At 53.3% G+C, this 17,058-nt stretch overlaps 1 protein-coding gene across 10 annotated transcripts in view; it reads left to right on the plus strand.

Moving 5' to 3' along the window:
- The window catches only part of FGFR1 (fibroblast growth factor receptor 1), a 53,782-nt gene extending 37,966 nt beyond the window's left edge, over positions 1–15,816 (plus strand). For 3 of the 10 annotated variants that reach the window (XM_047772444.1, XM_047772439.1, XM_047772446.1), the window contains 15 exons: positions 288–377; positions 620–792; positions 3,633–3,756; positions 4,915–5,105; positions 7,647–7,791; positions 9,711–9,913; positions 10,950–11,095; positions 11,302–11,423; positions 11,906–12,016; positions 12,499–12,689; positions 13,511–13,633; positions 13,798–13,868; positions 14,167–14,304; positions 14,575–14,680; positions 14,791–15,816. In XM_047772444.1, coding sequence (XP_047628400.1) covers positions 288–377; positions 620–792; positions 3,633–3,756; positions 4,915–5,105; positions 7,647–7,791; positions 9,711–9,913; positions 10,950–11,095; positions 11,302–11,423; positions 11,906–12,016; positions 12,499–12,689; positions 13,511–13,633; positions 13,798–13,868; positions 14,167–14,304; positions 14,575–14,680; positions 14,791–14,967 — 2,111 coding nt within the window. In that variant the 3' untranslated portion in view covers positions 14,968–15,816. The remainder of the gene's footprint in view (positions 1–287; positions 378–619; positions 793–3,632; positions 3,757–4,914; positions 5,106–7,646; positions 7,792–9,710; positions 9,914–10,949; positions 11,096–11,301; positions 11,424–11,905; positions 12,017–12,498; positions 12,690–13,510; positions 13,634–13,797; positions 13,869–14,166; positions 14,305–14,574; positions 14,681–14,790) is intronic. The other 7 variants (XM_047772445.1, XM_047772441.1, XM_047772448.1 and 4 more) reach the window with 3 other exon arrangements.
- Positions 15,817–17,058: the final 1,242 nt, after the last annotated feature.

Here is a 17,058-nt window from a genome sequence, read left to right on the forward strand (position 1 = left end):
GAGGACCCAGCTGCCCATGGTGGAGCTGCCCCATATAAAGGCTTCTGGTCAGAGAAGGGCAGCACATTGTGGTTGGGGAAGGAGGGGCACAAGCATAGGGCTGGTGGTTAAATAAAGCATTTCTGTTCCCCAGAGGGACAGTCACGAAGGGAAGAGTGGGAGAGGTAGCTGTGTTCATCTGTAACTGGACTGGCCTTTATGTTCGTGGCGTGGCTGTTGATTGGATGGAAAGCTAGCCAACCCTTTTCCCCTGGAGGGACTCAGAGCCCCCCTTTTCCTTCCCGTAGATGCTCTCCCCTCTTCGGAGGATGACGATGACGATGATGACTCCTCTTCAGAGGAGAAAGAGACAGATAACACCAAACCAAACCGTATGCGTGAGACACTGCTTCTTACCTTACTGCCCTTGGAGCCTGGGGATTGGGTCTGAACGGGAAGGGGGAGGCTGGGGCGATTGGAGAAGGGGAGGGAGCCCATGGAGTCACCATGCCTGGCCCTGGTATCCCTCAGGGGTCCGAATCCCTGCAGGCACTGTTCATAGGTGGTGGACAGGGGGGCGGGGACCTCGGTCCTGAGCCTGACCAGCCCCTGTCCGTCTCTCTCGGCTCTCCTCGGGCAGCCGTGGCTCCGTACTGGACATCCCCAGAGAAGATGGAAAAGAAATTGCATGCGGTGCCAGCTGCCAAGACAGTGAAGTTCAAGTGCCCCTCCAGTGGGACTCCTAACCCCACCTTGCGCTGGCTGAAAAATGGCAAAGAATTCAAGCCTGACCACAGAATCGGAGGTTACAAGGTACTTGAGTTTAAGTGAAAGAGTAAGAGAGACACTGCTGAGAAAATTCTTATTTATATATGCCTTTAGTTGTTTGAAATAATGCTTCCTAGCTTTAAAAGCAGAAACTTTTCAGAGTTCCCGTCATGGCTCAGTGGTTAACGAATCCGACTAGGAACCATGAGGTTGCGGGCTCGATCCCTGGCCTTGCTCAGTGGGTTAAGGATCCAGCATTGCCGTGAACTGTGGTGTAGGTCGCAGACTCGGCTTGGATCCCTCATTGCTGTGGCTGTGGTGTAGGTGGGCAGCTACAGCTCGGATTAGACCCCTAGCCTGGGAACCTCCATATGCCGCAGGAGCAGCCCTAGAAAAGGCAAAAAGACAAATAAATAAATAAATAAAAGTGGAAACTTTTCGTATACAAAAAAATGCAAATCTTTTCAGTCTTTTTTTCTTATGTATGTGGGTTTTCCATGGCTGATCACATTGTGTTTATAATTTCTTGTCAGTTGTTAAAGTTATAACATAAGTCTATTGCCATGTGTTTGAAAGATAATTTTTCATGGCTGCATAACATCCCAGTATTAAAATGTCCCATCCTTTGATAACCTGTTTTGTGATATCAGCTTTCTTTCACTGCTACAAATAATGTTGAAGTGATCATTTTTTGTACTTAAGTCTACATCAGTGTTTTATTTACTTATTTCAAATTTTATGGCCATACCTGTGGCATATGAAGTTCCTAGGCCAGGGATTGAATCCAAGCCACAGCTTCAACCTACGCCACAACTGTGCATATCCTTTTAACCCGTTGCGTCAAGCCTGGGATTGAACCCGAGCTTCCACAATAACCCAAGCTACTGCAGTCAGATTCTTAACCCGCTGCACCACAGCAGGAACTCCTATGTCAGGATTTTAAAATATCCTTTAGAACAGATTGCTAGAAGTTTCTAGATCAAATATAAGCATTTTTTCAGCCCTTAATGAATGTTGCCCAATTACCTTTTTTTCGTGATAATTAGGTAACTTTTTTCACTTATTCATTTATTACACGAACATTTCTTGAACACATGCCTTTCCAGAAAATGTACCAGGCAATAGAGTTCAAAGGACAATGTGAAGACATAAAATTTTACGGTGATTTGCCCTAATAGAGGATGATGTCATGAGTTGGGGTGTGATTTTATTTTCTAATTTTATTTTACTGTGGTAACAGTTACTTTCTTTTTAAGAGGGGAAATGGATTCGCCCTCCCATAGCACAGTACGATAACGACAAGCTCACTCTCCCTTTGCCAGCAAAATTGGCCTAGAATATCTCATTGTTCTGTGTGGGTTCTTCTGCTTAGTAACAAACTTAGAATTCTCATGTGTTAACAAGCGATTTCCGGAGTTCCCGTCGTGGCGCAGTGGTTAACAAATCTGACTAGGAACCATGAGGTTGCGGGTTCGATCCCTGCCCTTGCTCAGTGGGTTAACGATCCGGCGTTGCCGTGAGCTGTGGTGTAGGTTGCAGACGCGGCTCGGATCCCGCGTTGCTGTGGCTCTGGCATAGGCCAGTGGCTACAGCTCCGATTAGACCCCTAGCCTGGGAACCTCCATATGCCCTGGAAGCGGCCCAAAGAAATAGCAAAAAAAAGACCAAAAAAAAACCAAGCGATTTCCATTTTCTTTTGTAAAAATTGTTGGTGTGTGTCCTTTGCCCGTTTGCATTTCTGGAAAGAATACCCTCATCATAATCCCCTCTTTAGGATTTCCCACTGTGGTTTAGCTAGTTAAGAAACCAGCTAGTATCCATGAGGGTGTGGATTGGATCCCTGGCCTCGCTCAGTGGGTTAAGGATTCGAAGTTGCCCTGAGCTGCAGTGTACGTTGCAGATGCAGCTCAATCCCAAATCATGGCTGTGGTGTAGGCCGGCAGCTGCAGCTCGGATTAGACCCTTAGTCTGGGAACTTGTGTACACTACAGGGGCGGCCATAAAAAGACGGGGGGGGGGGAAACCTCCTCTAGAGCTGCTGATTATCCTTGTGGTACCTATTCCTCTGCCGTCTCACCTAGTTGCTCATTTCTCATTAATCTTGTCTAAGAAAAGCAGAGGGAAACCTTTTTTGTTCTTTTTTGGCCATCCCCACAGCATGCAGAAGTTCCCAGGTCAGGGAGCCACACCAAACCCACACCACAGCAGTGAACCAAGTCACAGCAATGACAACGCCAGGTCCTTAACTTCTAGGCCACTAGGGAACTCTGGGAAACCTTTTAAATTAATTCACCTGGGGCATGCAGGGCTCTGGGCTCTGTGTGTTACAAGGCGGTGTCCTGCCCATATAGAATTCCATCTCATAGGGCAGTGGGTGTGCATGAGCACTGCCAGGGAAAGCTCCTGTGAGGTACAGAGGGACGGAGAGAGCAGTTCTGAATGGAGATGGGGCCATAGGAGACGGTCTTTGAAATGAGATGTGAAGGGCAGACAGACAGGGCTAGAGTCTTAGCAGGGAGCTGTTCTGACTGGCACCAGAGCAGCCTAGACAGAGACACAGGCTGGGAAAGTCCCCAGTGTATTTGGGAGGGTGCAGGAGGCACCTTGGTCCGGATCACGGATGGCCTGGGCTGCTGTGGGCAGACTTCCAGAGTCCTCACTCCCATTTGCCGGTCTGACTGATGTCTCCTTGCAGAGTGTAAATGGGCCGGGCGGGGTGGGGTGGGGGTCATCTTCCCCTCCTTGTCCCAGCTCAGCAGCCTGAGCTGTGTGCTCTGTGCTCTGATTGGAGGGTAAGGGTCATGGGGCAGGAACATCCACATGTGGCTTCTGCCCATACATTCCTCCAGTCCTGCCATGGAGCCCCTCACCCTGTTTCCCTTCAGGTCCGTTATGCCACCTGGAGCATCATCATGGACTCCGTGGTGCCCTCCGACAAGGGCAACTACACCTGCGTCGTGGAGAACGAGTATGGCAGCATCAACCACACCTACCAGCTTGACGTTGTGGGTAAGAAAGGACAGTGGCAAGAAGAGGGGCTTCAAGTGGGCCAGTTTCCTTAGGAATGGAGTCAGGATGGTGTGGCATTTATTTGCAGTGTCACCTTCCACCTTTATGCCTCCCTTCTTTTATCCCTAAAGAGTCTGGATGGTCAGACTCATTGTCAAGTGAAAGGTGCTGTTGACGGTCTCTTGCAACAAGTGACTGAGTAGTGATGGTACATATAGCGTAATAGCGGCTGTCATTCTGAGGCTGCCAGCAGTCTGCTGGGAGCTGTACATACACCACAGGCAGTTCTCGTGGCGCCCCCGCAAGGCAGGCACTGTTATCCCCACTGTACAGAAGAGCAGACTGAGGCTCAGAGATGTCAGACACCTGGTTAAGGCAGAGCTCTAGGCATTGCCTGAGACACTAGGAAGACGGTCCCACCTCTGGGTGCTGTTCCTGCAGCCTGTTCCTTCTAGAGGTTCTGAATCTCATTCTCTAATGAGAATATAAAAGAAGGGAAAGACTTTCACAGCCAGCATTCCACCTTGACTTTGAGGATCTGGTGTAAAAAGAAGCTTCTGATCCAGGAGGACAAGGGTAGGGTCTGAGGTTCAGCAAGTCCAACAAGCTCCTGGTGATGCTGGTGCTGCTGCTCTTGGATCACACTTTGGGGTCAGGGAATGGTTTGTTTTTTGGCCACATCCATGGCATGCAGAAGTTTCCAGGCCAGGGATCAAACCCACATCACAGCAGTGACCCTAGCCACAGCAGTGACAACACTGGATCCTTAACCCACCAGTCCACCAGGGAACTTCTTGGAACACACTTCAAACAGCAAAGGTCTAATTGGCTGTGATTCTAGTTAAGGGCAGGTAGGCTGTGCCAAGGTCTGGGACTCAGGTATGGGGTTCTCCAGGAAGGCAAGGGAGATTCAGGCCTGAGAGTGTAGATGCCTGGCCTGGAGGAAAACAAGCTTAGGACCTGAGGAGAGGGTATCCCTTCTCCCAGCTCAGGGCCCAGAGGCTGGGGCTTAGGTGCTGGGAAGTACTCTGCCCAGTCCTGGGAAAGCCTAGGGGCAGCGCCTCCTCTTTGGTGACCTTTGTGGTGCCCTCTCTCAGCATCCCAGCCAGGAGCAGCCACGGCAGAGCCTGATAAGCCCCTCCCTCTCTTCCTCCACAGAGCGGTCCCCTCACCGGCCCATCCTGCAGGCAGGGTTGCCAGCCAACAAGACAGTGGCCCTGGGCAGCAATGTGGAATTCATGTGCAAGGTGTACAGTGACCCACAGCCCCACATCCAGTGGCTAAAGCACATCGAGGTGAATGGGAGTAAGATTGGTCCGGACAACCTACCTTATGTCCAGATCTTGAAGGTAATCTTGGCCCCAGTCTCTAGGGGCTGGGCTCTGGGAAGCAAGCCTGTCTCTTCTGGGGCCCAGGTTGCTGTGGTTGGGCTCAGTGCCCATGATGGGGCCCCATCCCTTCCCTTCAGGCACAGGCTCTATCTTAAATGGGGACCTAGCCACGTTCTGCAGGACCAGTGGCAGGTCACAAGGCGGAGGCGTGAGGAGCACAGAGGGCTGGCTGTGGGCCTCTATGGTTCCTAAAGAGCTTTGAGAATGACTGCACCCAGGCTTTTGTGTCGGCAATGCCAGGAAGGCATTGGCGCTCCCGCTTTTCCACTGCCCACAACCACAGCCTTTCCAGCGAGTGTCTCCCGGCCTCTGCCCTGGTTCCCACGTCACATTCTTTCTGGCATGTGGGGTGAATGACGGGGCACAGCTTAGGTAGGGTTGGAAGAGCAAAGGCCACAGGTCAGTCCTCAGCAGTTTCAGGAGTAATGGCATTTTCTTCCTCTTCCTCTCGCTCCCAGACTTTGTCCCTGAATGCGCCATTAATCCAGGGAAGGGTAATTGCCTAATTCTCCAGTGGATCTTGCAACAGGAAGTCACCAGAAGCTGGGAAAGTGGTTTCCCTCCTGGTCTCAGCATTAGAACTCATCCTCCCCACCTGGGCCACCCCAAAAATTTACTGTCCACCCTGCTGTTCGCTGCTAGTGCTGAAACTGCCGTGTAGAAAGTTTAGCCATGGCCTTGGGTTCTGTCTCCATTCACAATCCCTGCCCTCATCCTGGAGGAGGGGGTGTAACACAAACAGAAGTTTGATGGGGGCAGTGATTTTTTTTTCTTCCTTTTTTCATTTCTTTTTAAAAAATATTTATTAAAGTATAGTTGATTTACAACGTTCCTTTAATTTCCACTGTACGGTGAAGTGACACAGCCATACACACACGTGCATATATATATATTTATACACACATTCTTTTTTTTCCATGCTATATTTCATCATGTTCTAACCCAAGAGACTGTGCACGGTTCCCTGTGCTATACAGTAGGACTCTATGCAGTGCTTTTTTTGTTTGTTTTTTGTTTTTTGTTTTTGTCTTTTTAGGGCCATATAGGAGGCATACAGAAGTTCCAGGCTAGGGGTCAAATTGGAGCTATAGCTGCCAGCCTACACCACAGCTGCAGCAAAGCTGGATCTGAGCCGCATCTATAACCTATACCACAGCTTGCAGCAATGCCAGATCCTTTAACCCACTGAGCAAGCCCAGGGATCAAACCTGCATCCTCATGAATACTAGTCGGGTTCTAAGCGCACTGAGTCACAATGGGAACTCCTGCAGTGATTTTTTTTTAAGTTTCTTCTCCAGTCAAATGCTCTGGGCTTTTGAAGTCCACTTGTTTTTTTGTTTGTTTGTTTGTTTCCTTGGTTTTGGGGGGTTTTTTATTGTTACTGTTTTTTATTAAAGTACAGTTGATTTGCGATGTTGTTTCAATTGCAAGTCCTTTTGTTTTTGTTTTGCTTTGCTTTTAATTTATTTTTAATTATAGTTGATTTACAATGTTGCTTCAGTTTGAAGTCTACTTAACAATGAGTTTCACTTAAGCCCCCTTGCCTTACTCCCCAGCCTGCCTTAACCCCACATGGGAACAAAATCTGACCACATCTCAGTGTTGACCCAACTGATGGCATGTCGTTGGTTTGTTCCAGCATTCGGGGATAAATAGCTCGGATGCGGAGGTGCTGACCTTGTTCAATGTGACAGAGGCCCAGAGCGGGGAGTATGTGTGTAAGGTTTCCAATTATATTGGTGAAGCCAACCAGTCTGCGTGGCTCACTGTCACCAGACCTGAGGCAAAAGGTAACGGGGGAGCTGGAGGGAACCCTGTGCTGGGAGTTTGATTCAGGCCCCAAGCTACTGGGGCAGGTGGGGAAGGCCAGCACCACACTCTCCCTGTTATCCTGCTGCGTTTCTAGTGCCTGGAGCCATGGAAAAATACCCAGCCTGGGAGGCTGGTTTGGTTTGGTTCTGTGTTGGTGTTGCCTCCTGCTCTATGCCTTGTGTGTGTTCCTTGACTATGTATGGGGGATGGTCTTGCTGCGTCCTGGGCGATGCCGCGGACTGAGGGTCTGAGTGATAAAGAAGAGGAAGGACCAGCGTCCGCAGGGGTGGATGTGTGTGCGTGTGTGTCTGCAGCCCCCTCCATCCCTCCTGTGTCTGTCCTCTGACTTTCTTCACCCGAAACCAAACAGCCCCCCTGCACTCGCTGGGGCCCCATTTCTCCATGCGCTCACCGCCGCATGCTGGGCCGGGGTGCCGGCGCCTGGTGACGGGTGTAACCAGCCATCCTGTGTCGGCTCAGTTCTGCGAGTTCCTCCCCCAGGGTCTCACTCTCTTCTTCTAACAGGTCTCGTGCTGCCTGGTGGTTTCTATTGGTTCGAGGTTGCAAAGGAGACGCTGGGGAGCATTTCTTCCTCTGGTTCCTCCCCTCCCCCGCCTCCCTCCCTCCGCATCTCTGAGAGCTCTCATGTCCCGGGCTTGTCCATTGTGCTTCCGTTGTCTCTTCTAGACTGCCGGCGTTAATACCACCGACAAAGAGATGGAGGTGCTCCACTTAAGGAATGTCTCCTTTGAGGACGCGGGGGAGTATACATGCTTGGCGGGTAACTCTATCGGACTCTCCCATCACTCTGCATGGTTGACCGTTCTGGAAGGTATACACTGTACTTCCCCTCTCGATATCTTGCCCTCGCCTCGGGCACGGGGGGGAACATGCATTGTGGGGCCAGGGGGGAGACACAGAGACAGGCGCTGAGCTCCAGCGATCTGTCCGGCCTTGTGGGTCAAGTCTGGAGGCCTCTGCCTGTCCACCTGCAGCTGGCTCTCCCCGGGCCAGGGCAATGCATGCATGGGGTCTGGACTTAACCTGCAGCTGGGCTCTCTTCAGGGCAGGTTCCTTCCTTCCTTGGGTCCAGTGGCCCTCCTTAACTTATCTGATCATTTATTGCCAGCCCCCCAAAGTCTCAGAAAGGCCCCCCTCCCCCCTACCTGAACGTAGGCACTTGGGAAGGCAGGGCTCGATATTTTGTAGGGATCAGCGCTTGCTGCCTTCCCGTGTGGCCACCCCGATCCCCAAGCTGGAGAGGTTCCACCCACATGGTAGACTCAAGCTGCTTTAAGCAAGTCCTTTCCCAGGCAGCACAGGGGGCCTGCTGGTGCCCATTGATCCTCTGTGGCTCCCGGCATCTCTCCCCTCCAGAGGGGGGCCGTGGACGTTGGGCCCAGGGAGGAAGGAGCCTGCACCCTGCGCAGGGTGGTGGGCTGGTGCTTGTGGGGCTGGAGCTGGTGGACACTGCCTGCACGTGGTATCTGGTTCCTGCACACTATGACCTCTTCTCTCTCCTCCTCTGATAAGATCCCTCCCACTGGAGGCCGAGAAGCGTTCTGTTTTTATCCCCATCACTTTGTCCTGTGTGTGCTCCCACTCTGTCGTCTCTGTTTCTCGATGCTGGGGAGAGAGAAAAACAGAAACACTTCTCGTCATTATCAGCTCTGCTGTCCCCTTCTCGGGCCTCGGGAAGTCCTCTTTGGGGTCACGCCTGGGGCCTCCCTGGCCAGGTCCCTAGGGTGCCGGCTCCTGTTGGCTGGCTGGGGTCTTTAAAAGGACAGGACTTGGGGGAGAGCTGGCAGGGGTGGGGGGAAGGGGGCCGCTCCCCTGGTGGGGACGGAGTGTTCTGTGAAGCTAGTGCCAGATGGAAACCTCCCAGCTTCTGCACGGGAGGGAAAGGGGGCTTCAACTGCGTAGGCTTCCATGGAGATGGGGGATGGATTCTAAGTGGAGGAAAGAATAAAACAAACAACCCTCCCCCCCATTTCTTTCTTCAGTTTGGGAGTTAGGCCTCTGAGTAGAATTCTTAAGAAGTACAGAAAAATTTACCTGTTCATCTCTAGCAATGACACATTTGGAAATTTAAGTTCGGTGAGACTGTCTGACCTGACACAGGTGACATAGGCCAAAGCAAGAAACTAAGTCAGGACACAGACTGGTTTTCTTCTTCCCTCCCTCCATTCGCTGTCCACATTCTGTAAGTGCCACCAGATGCCAGGCGCTGTGGCCTACAGACAGGGATGAGGCACCATCCAGCCCTTGAGGTCCTTGAGGGCTATCGTGGACGAAAGGCTGATGGGCAGTTCGGCTGTCCCCGGGGATGGGTGTTTGACATGTTGCTCAGGCCCTGCAAAGCAGGGCCACGTTTCCATGGGGACACAGAAGAGCACATCCAGCACAAGTGAGTCCTTGGCTGTCCCTGGCAGGGATCTGGTACCCATCCAGCCCAGCAGTGCATCTAAGCCAAGAGGGCTCCTGAGCTCATGAGGATGGGCTTCAGATAGCAAGATATAGTCCATCTCCCTTGGGCTTTGAGGCAGAATCAGGAAGCCTCAAAGGTCACAGAATGTCTGGTGTGCTCGTACCAGAGCCCCGATCCTAGCTAGGATCTGGCTTGGTTCTTCTCTGCCCTAAAGATTCCTAGAGGAAAGGAGATGGGTGTTGAGTTTCTGCTGGAGCTGGGACCCTAGTGGACTGGGCTCCCCACCCCCCTCGCCCGCTAACACCCTGTTCGCACTGACCCAGCCCTGGAAGAGCGCCCGGCGGTGATGACCTCGCCCTTATACCTGGAGATCATCATCTACTGCACGGGGGCCTTCCTCATCTCCTGCATGGTGGGGTCTGTCATCATCTACAAGATGAAGAGCGGCACCAAGAAGAGTGACTTCCACAGCCAGATGGCCGTGCACAAGCTGGCCAAGAGCATCCCTCTGCGCAGACAGGTAACAGAAAGTAGATGGGGGGTTTGCACGCTCTGCATCACTCTCTCTCCCAGCGGCCCCAGGGGCTTCCCCCCAACACCCTATCCTTTCTGCCGGCCCCAGCTGACCACTCCAGGCTTGGCTTTCTGGCTTCCAGGTGGGGGCAGACCTAAGGGCCCAGAGTCAGGCTCCAGGCTGTTCTGGCCCATAGATTGCATGCACCCGCTTTACCCCAGCCTGTGGATTGGGAGGTGTCCTAGCCGGGCTGAGTACAAACTTGAACTGCCCCCTGAGGGCTGGTTAGAGGTGCAGAGGTCCCGAGGAGGGGCAAGGATTGGAGTTGGGTCCCCACATGCCTCCCTCCCAAGCATCTACCCCCCACCCTAGGATATGGAGCCGAGGGTGAAGGCGTGTGAAATGAGGCGGCCTTTGCTCAGAGCCACTAATTCTGGAAGGGGCTTGGGGGTCTGGGGTCCATAATCTGAGGCAGAGTTGTCACCAAGAATGGAGACAAGGGAGTTCCCACTGTGATGCAATGAGATGGATGACATCTCTGCAGAGCCAGGACGCAGGATTGATCCCCAGCCTGGCACAGTGGGCTAAAGGATCCACCATTGCCACAGCTGCAGCATAGGTGGCAACTGCGACTCAGATCTGATCCCTGGCAGGTGAATTACACATGCCACGGAGCAGCCAAAAATGAAAAAATTGAATAAATAAATAAAGGATGCAGAGAAAAAAATAATTTAAAAAAAAGAAGAGGGTCAAGAATAGGGTTGCTGTTGCAACAAGTTACAAAATGTTGGTCTGGTAAGTTCACCTGAAAGGCTAGTAAACAGAAGCCCAGATAGGCTAGTTGGTAGCGAAAATAATTCAGTTTTAGAACTTCAGTCTTCCAGCCTCTAGGAGCTTTTCTGTCACTCTCTACTGGGGAGAGAACATCAGGTGACAGACACATGCCTCCACATTGGCCAAAAGCCCTGACTGGGGGTGGAGGACCCTGCCACTGCTCCCAGCCCCACCCCTGTCCCCGCTGGAAGGGTGACCCCACGCTCCCCTGCAGGTGTCAGCTGACTCCAGTGCCTCCATGAACTCTGGGGTCCTACTGGTTCGGCCGTCGCGTCTCTCCTCCAGTGGGACCCCCATGCTGGCTGGGGTCTCCGAATACGAGCTTCCTGAAGACCCTCGCTGGGAGCTGCCTCGGGACAGGTAACCTTCTCCACCTTCTGAGGAGCCGCCGCTGCCTAATCTAACAGTGGAGGCGGTGTGCGCTCAGGCCTCCAGGTGCTTTCAGAAATGACCCTTCCCGCCTTCTGCTGTCTGTCGGGGGAATGATGGGGGGTTGGCATGAGAGGTGTCCTCTAGGGTTTGAACTGACCACCCCCAGCTTATACCACCCTTTGTTTCCCCAAAAGGCTGGTTTTAGGCAAACCCCTGGGAGAGGGCTGCTTTGGGCAGGTGGTGTTGGCAGAGGCCATTGGGCTGGACAAGGACAAGCCCAACCGTGTGACCAAAGTGGCTGTGAAGATGCTGAAGTGTAAGTGATGCCCCTGTCCCTGCAGAGACAATCCCCTCCCTGGCCAGGCAAACTGGGCCTCAGGCCAAGGACAACCCCCTCCCTCATGCCCTGCCATCACCCGCACCTGCTACACAGCCTGCTTAGGGTTGTCTGGGAGTGCGTGTAGGGGGGTGCATTCTGAACCCCAGGATCCATAATCTCACTTTGTTACTTTGCCTCCATCTGGATGTGGCCAAGTGTTTATTCTAGATCCTGGTGCCGGCTCACTTTCCTGACATAGCCTCTGCCCCACTCTTCACCACTTAGGGCAACGCTGGCTCCTAAAAGGGAAAGGAAAATAAATGTGGGTGTGAAAAGGGAAGGAGAGAAGTAAGTCCCAGAGAAGAAGGACCCCTGGGCGTACACCTCATCCCCCTCCCTTAGTTTTTCCCCCGGCACCTTCCCTTGCAAAGCAAACCGGCCTCATTTCCTTCTCTGTTTCCTCTCATTTGTCCATAAAGCGGATGCAACAGAGAAAGACCTGTCAGACCTGATCTCCGAGATGGAGATGATGAAGATGATTGGGAAGCACAAGAACATCATCAACCTGCTGGGGGCCTGCACGCAGGATGGTAGGCACCCCGGAGCCCGCCCAGCTGGCTTCCCACCCATGTGGGGGAGGGGCTGGTGCCGGAACCTGGGAGAAGATAAGGAGATGGAGTGTCCTCGACCCAGCATCTCCCAGCCTCGTCTAGGGAAGCGGGTTGGGAGGAGAGGCCTGTTTAGCAGTAGTCGGAATGTGTTTCTCGGAGTCTGGGCTAATGCCCACTGGGGTTCCTCTGAGAATGCAGGTACCCGGATTCCCACACAGTGTGTATACAGAATTGGGTGAGTTACTGTGATCTAGATTAGGGCTCTTACCCCCAGCGTTGCTTAGGAACTTCCTGGACTGTGCTGGGGAGAATGATTTCCCTGGCTTTCCTTGGTAGTGGAATGAATTTCTGGGGGTCTTACAGGGGCCATTAGGATGTGGGAAGGGCTCAAGGTGTGCCGTGGTGGGTGGGTTTCCTTGGGGTCTGGCTGTGCTGATGGCCTCTCCCTCTTCCTGCCCCAGGACCTCTATATGTCATTGTGGAGTACGCCTCCAAGGGCAACCTCCGTGAGTACCTGCAGGCCCGGAGGCCGCCTGGGCTGGAATACTGCTACAACCCCAGCCACAACCCGGAGGAGCAGCTCTCCTCCAAGGACCTGGTCTCCTGTGCCTATCAGGTGGCTCGAGGCATGGAGTACCTCGCTTCCAAGAAGGTGTGGTGCCTGAATCCCCCCCGCCCCAAGTGGAGGGGGACATCAGTCAGGAGAGCCAGTGGGGCCTCATGGCCACAGGGTCAGGCTGGATTCAGTTCCCATCCACGTACTGCCACTTCCTGTGTAGCCTCAGGCAGCTAACGTCTTACATTTTTTCAAATGTCAAGGCAGAATGACAACACCTATGTTGCATAGAGTGATTGTGGCGATAAAATGAGGTCCTGTGGAAGTTCCCATCGTGGCTTAGCTGGTATCGAACCCAACTAGTATCCATGAGGACTCAGGTTCAATCCCTGGCTTAGCTCAGTGGGTTAAAGATCTGGCGTCGCAAATGTGGTTTGGATCTTGTGTTGCTGTGGGGTAGGCTGGTGGCTGTAGCTCCAATTCGACCCCTAGCCTGGAACTTCCACATGCCGCACATGCAGCTGGAAAAAAAAAAAAAAAAAAGGTCCTGTATGATCTAGATTAGGGCTATGGTTTTCAGTTCGTTGTAGATGCTGCTTTGTTTGAGCCCAGCCCTGTGTAGATGTGCTTCGCCCCAGGGAGACAAGGGAGTGAGGGCTTCACCAGCCTGGATAGAAGCAAAGGCAAAGCTAAGAGCTGGCAGGAGCAAGAAAGGAAGCAGATGTGAAGGGTTTGCTGATGTGGTTAAAGCTGTGGAGCTGGGGTTGGATGGCTGGCCCTGTCCTGGAGGAGAGGGACATTTTAGCAGGAACCTGGACAGGAGGTCGAGAGGAGGGGCAGGCAAAAGTGAGGGGGGGAAGTGGGCCCCGTGGGCTGCAGCTGACCCTCACCTGGGTTCCACCCTACTGCCTCCGCAGTGCATACACCGAGACCTGGCCGCCAGGAACGTCCTGGTGACGGAGGACAACGTGATGAAGATCGCAGACTTTGGCCTTGCCCGGGACATCCACCACATTGACTACTACAAAAAGACAACCAACGTAAGTGCTGGTGATGCCCCCAGTGCCTGTCCCCTGCCCGGGGCTCCACTGCTCGAGGCTTCCTTCCTGCTTAACAGCGGGCAGGGTGAGCCAAGACCGTGCCCCCACCTGTCTTGCTGTCACCCTGCCCCTGGCCCCCTGCAATGTCCCCATGCTGCTTGCAGGGCCGACTGCCGGTGAAGTGGATGGCACCGGAGGCTTTGTTTGACCGGATCTACACCCACCAGAGTGACGTGTGAGTTGAAATTAGCGACTGCCGGGGACATGGGAAGAGAGTTACCAGCACTGGGGGGTCCTACCCACCCCCCACCCCTCCACCCCTGATTCCACCTCAGAGAGAAAACACAGAACACCATCTGTGCCATTTCACTTGGTGTGGCCTTTGTTGAAAAGCCCTGTCCCCCAGGTCCCCCCTGGATTCAGGCCTTATGTTGCAGGAGAGTGGGTTCAGGCACATCCCTGCTGTGCTGGTGAAACAGAAACAGCAAGGGCTTGGGGGGGCCTCGCTCCATGCCCATCACGCTCACCCACAGGTGGTCTTTTGGGGTGCTCCTGTGGGAAATCTTCACTCTGGGCGGCTCCCCATACCCTGGCGTCCCTGTGGAGGAGCTTTTCAAGCTGTTGAAGGAGGGTCATCGGATGGACAAGCCCAGTAACTGCACCCATGAACTGTAAGCATGAGGAGATGCCTGGGCCCTGGGCTCAGCCCTGGGAGGGTGGGGGATGGGCTGGACAGGTAGAGGAGGGAAGGGGTGCTTAGCCAGACACCGGGGACTTCCTGGCCACCCCTCCCACAGTCCTCCGGCCCTGAGCCTTTTTTTTTTTTAAACTCAGTGAATTTTATTACATTTATAGTTGTACAATGATCATCACAACCCTAAGCCTTTTTTTTTTTCATCTGCTTCTTCTCTTCCTCCCCTGACTTCACCATCCTGCCCCAGATACATGATGATGCGAGACTGTTGGCACGCGGTACCCTCCCAGAGACCTACCTTCAAGCAGCTGGTGGAAGACCTGGACCGCATTGTGGCCTTGACCTCCAACCAGGTGAGGCTGCCATCCCCAGACCTTCAGTCACCACCAGTGGGTTCTCTCTGAGTGCATCCCACCTCCAGGAGGAGAGTGTGGATCCAGCGTACTTTTGTCTCCTCCCGCAGGAGTATCTGGACCTGTCGATGCCCCTGGACCAGTACTCCCCCAGCTTCCCTGACACCCGCAGCTCTACCTGTTCTTCTGGGGAAGATTCCGTCTTCTCTCACGAACCCTTGCCCGAGGAGCCCTGCCTGCCCCGACACCCACCCCAGCTTGCCAACGGCGGACTCAAACGGCGCTGACCGGCACCCTGGCACCCCTCCCCAAACTCCATCCTTAGCTGTGACCCCTCCCGCCTCCTGCTGGACTCCGCCCCACCCCGCCCCTTCCTGCTGGCAGGAGCCAGCTGCCTACCTGGGGCCTTCACCCCCAGTTCCCCTTTCCACCTCCACCTCCTCTCAGCCTGCTGGTGCGACAGAGGAACAGGGAGGCAGGTACTTGCTGATGGCCACTTTGTTCTCTCCCAGTGTTGGACCAAAACCCCCTCCCCCTCACCGGGCACTGCCTGGAGGGGTGGGAAGTGGGGGATGAGCAGCACTCGAGCGACTGAGCTTTCCGGTGTTGGTTTTGTCTGCTCCATGCAGCCTGTCCACCCGGGTTCTGGTGGCAGGTCCTTGGGCTACAGCAGTGGTTGGGGGCGGGGTCAGTGCTTGGGCCTCTGCGCCAGATGGATGGTGCCAAGGGCTTCTTAATTCCAATACTAATGTGCATTGCTGACCAAATACCTGGTACCAGAGGATGGAGTCGCAGAGGCTGGAAGCAGTGTGGTGGCCCTGGGGCCCAGCCCCAAACCAGGGGCTTTGTACATAGCTACGAAGAAAACACAAAGTGTATAAATCTGAGTATATATTTACATGTCTTTTTAAAAGGGTCGTTACCAGAGATTTACCCACTGGGGAAGATGCTCCTGGTGGCTGGGAGGCATCGGTTGCTATATATTAAAAACAAAGAAAAAAGAAAAAAAAAAGGAAAATGTTTTTAAAAAGGTCATATATTTTTTGCTACTTTTGCTGTTTTATTTTTTTAAATTATGTTCTAAACCTATTTTCAGTTTAGGTCCCTCAATAAAAATTGCTGCTGCTTCATTTTTATACGGGCTGTGTGACGCACACGGGAGAGGATCTTGGCCGCAAAGGAGCAAGCGGGCTCTGGAGCTGTCTGTCCAGAGTGCGTACTATCTGTGGTCCCCTCCCGCTCCTCACCTTATGTCTCACTCCTAGGCCTCCGCACAGACCTTGTTGCTTTTGGAAAGGCAGGGAAAGAAGACGAGATGGGCAGGGAGCAGAGGCACTGGGCCCAGGGCCAGGCTTCTCAGCCCTCATTTCCCTGGGGAAGAGAGGAGGAAGGGGATGGGGGGCAGAATGGGGTCTGAGTGTCAGACAGGGAGCTGGAGGCCTGGCCTTAAAAGAGCCAAGGTGTAGGAGTTCCTGCAGTGGCACAACAGGATCGGTGGTGTCTTGGGTGTGCTGGGATGCAGATTTGATCCCTGGCCCAGCACAGTGGGTTAAGGATCGGGCGTTGCCGCAGCTGTGACTTAGGTCAAGATTTTGGCTCAGATCTGATCCCTGGCCCAGGAACTTCATATGCCTACAAGGCAGCCAAAAAAAAGACCAAAAAAAAAGAGAGAAGAGCCAAGGTGATGACGAGGAAAGTAAAGGACGCTTCTGAAAAGAGCCTTCAAACAAATGTGCAGCCACCCCTCCATATGGATGTGGCTCTGCCTTCCTGTCTGTGTGAGGGAGGACTTGTCACCTAAGGCCCCTCTCTCTCGTGCCCGAGTTTCTTGTTTCCTAGCCTCCTCTGTGCTCCTGACCGCCCCCCTCATGCCACACACACACGCGCACATTCTTCCTGGATTCGCGTGATCAGACTGCAGGCGTTGGGACTATCACAGATCTTGTCTTCCTCTAGTTCTTCCTGTATGAGCTCCACCCCATCCCTCAGGAAAGGGAAAACATTCTCGGAATGTTAGTGTTTTGGCTGCTTGGAAGTTTTCTTCCTCTGCCACCTACTGGCTGTTGCTGCCCTTGCCTAATGGGCCCTGGCTCCTCAGAACCTTAGTGCTCAACCACCTGGCACCTCACCTCTACGCCTAAAGCTTGCTCTTTGCTGGATCCCTTCTGAGTGCCAAGGAAAGCATGCTTTCATTTCCGTAGGGAAAGTGGGATTGCTCTTGAAGTTTCCTTCTCTTTCTTTTTTTTTTTGGCGGGGGGGGGGGAGGGAGGCACATGCCTATAGTATGTGAAAGTTCTCGGGCCAGGGATCAAACCTGCACCACAGCAGCGACCCAAACCATTGCAGTGACAGTGCCAGGTCCTTAGCCCTCTGCACCT

Source organism: Phacochoerus africanus, chromosome 3, assembly GCF_016906955.1.
Source record: "Phacochoerus africanus isolate WHEZ1 chromosome 3, ROS_Pafr_v1, whole genome shotgun sequence".
In the NCBI taxonomy this organism is placed as follows: Eukaryota; Metazoa; Chordata; class Mammalia; order Artiodactyla; family Suidae; genus Phacochoerus; species Phacochoerus africanus.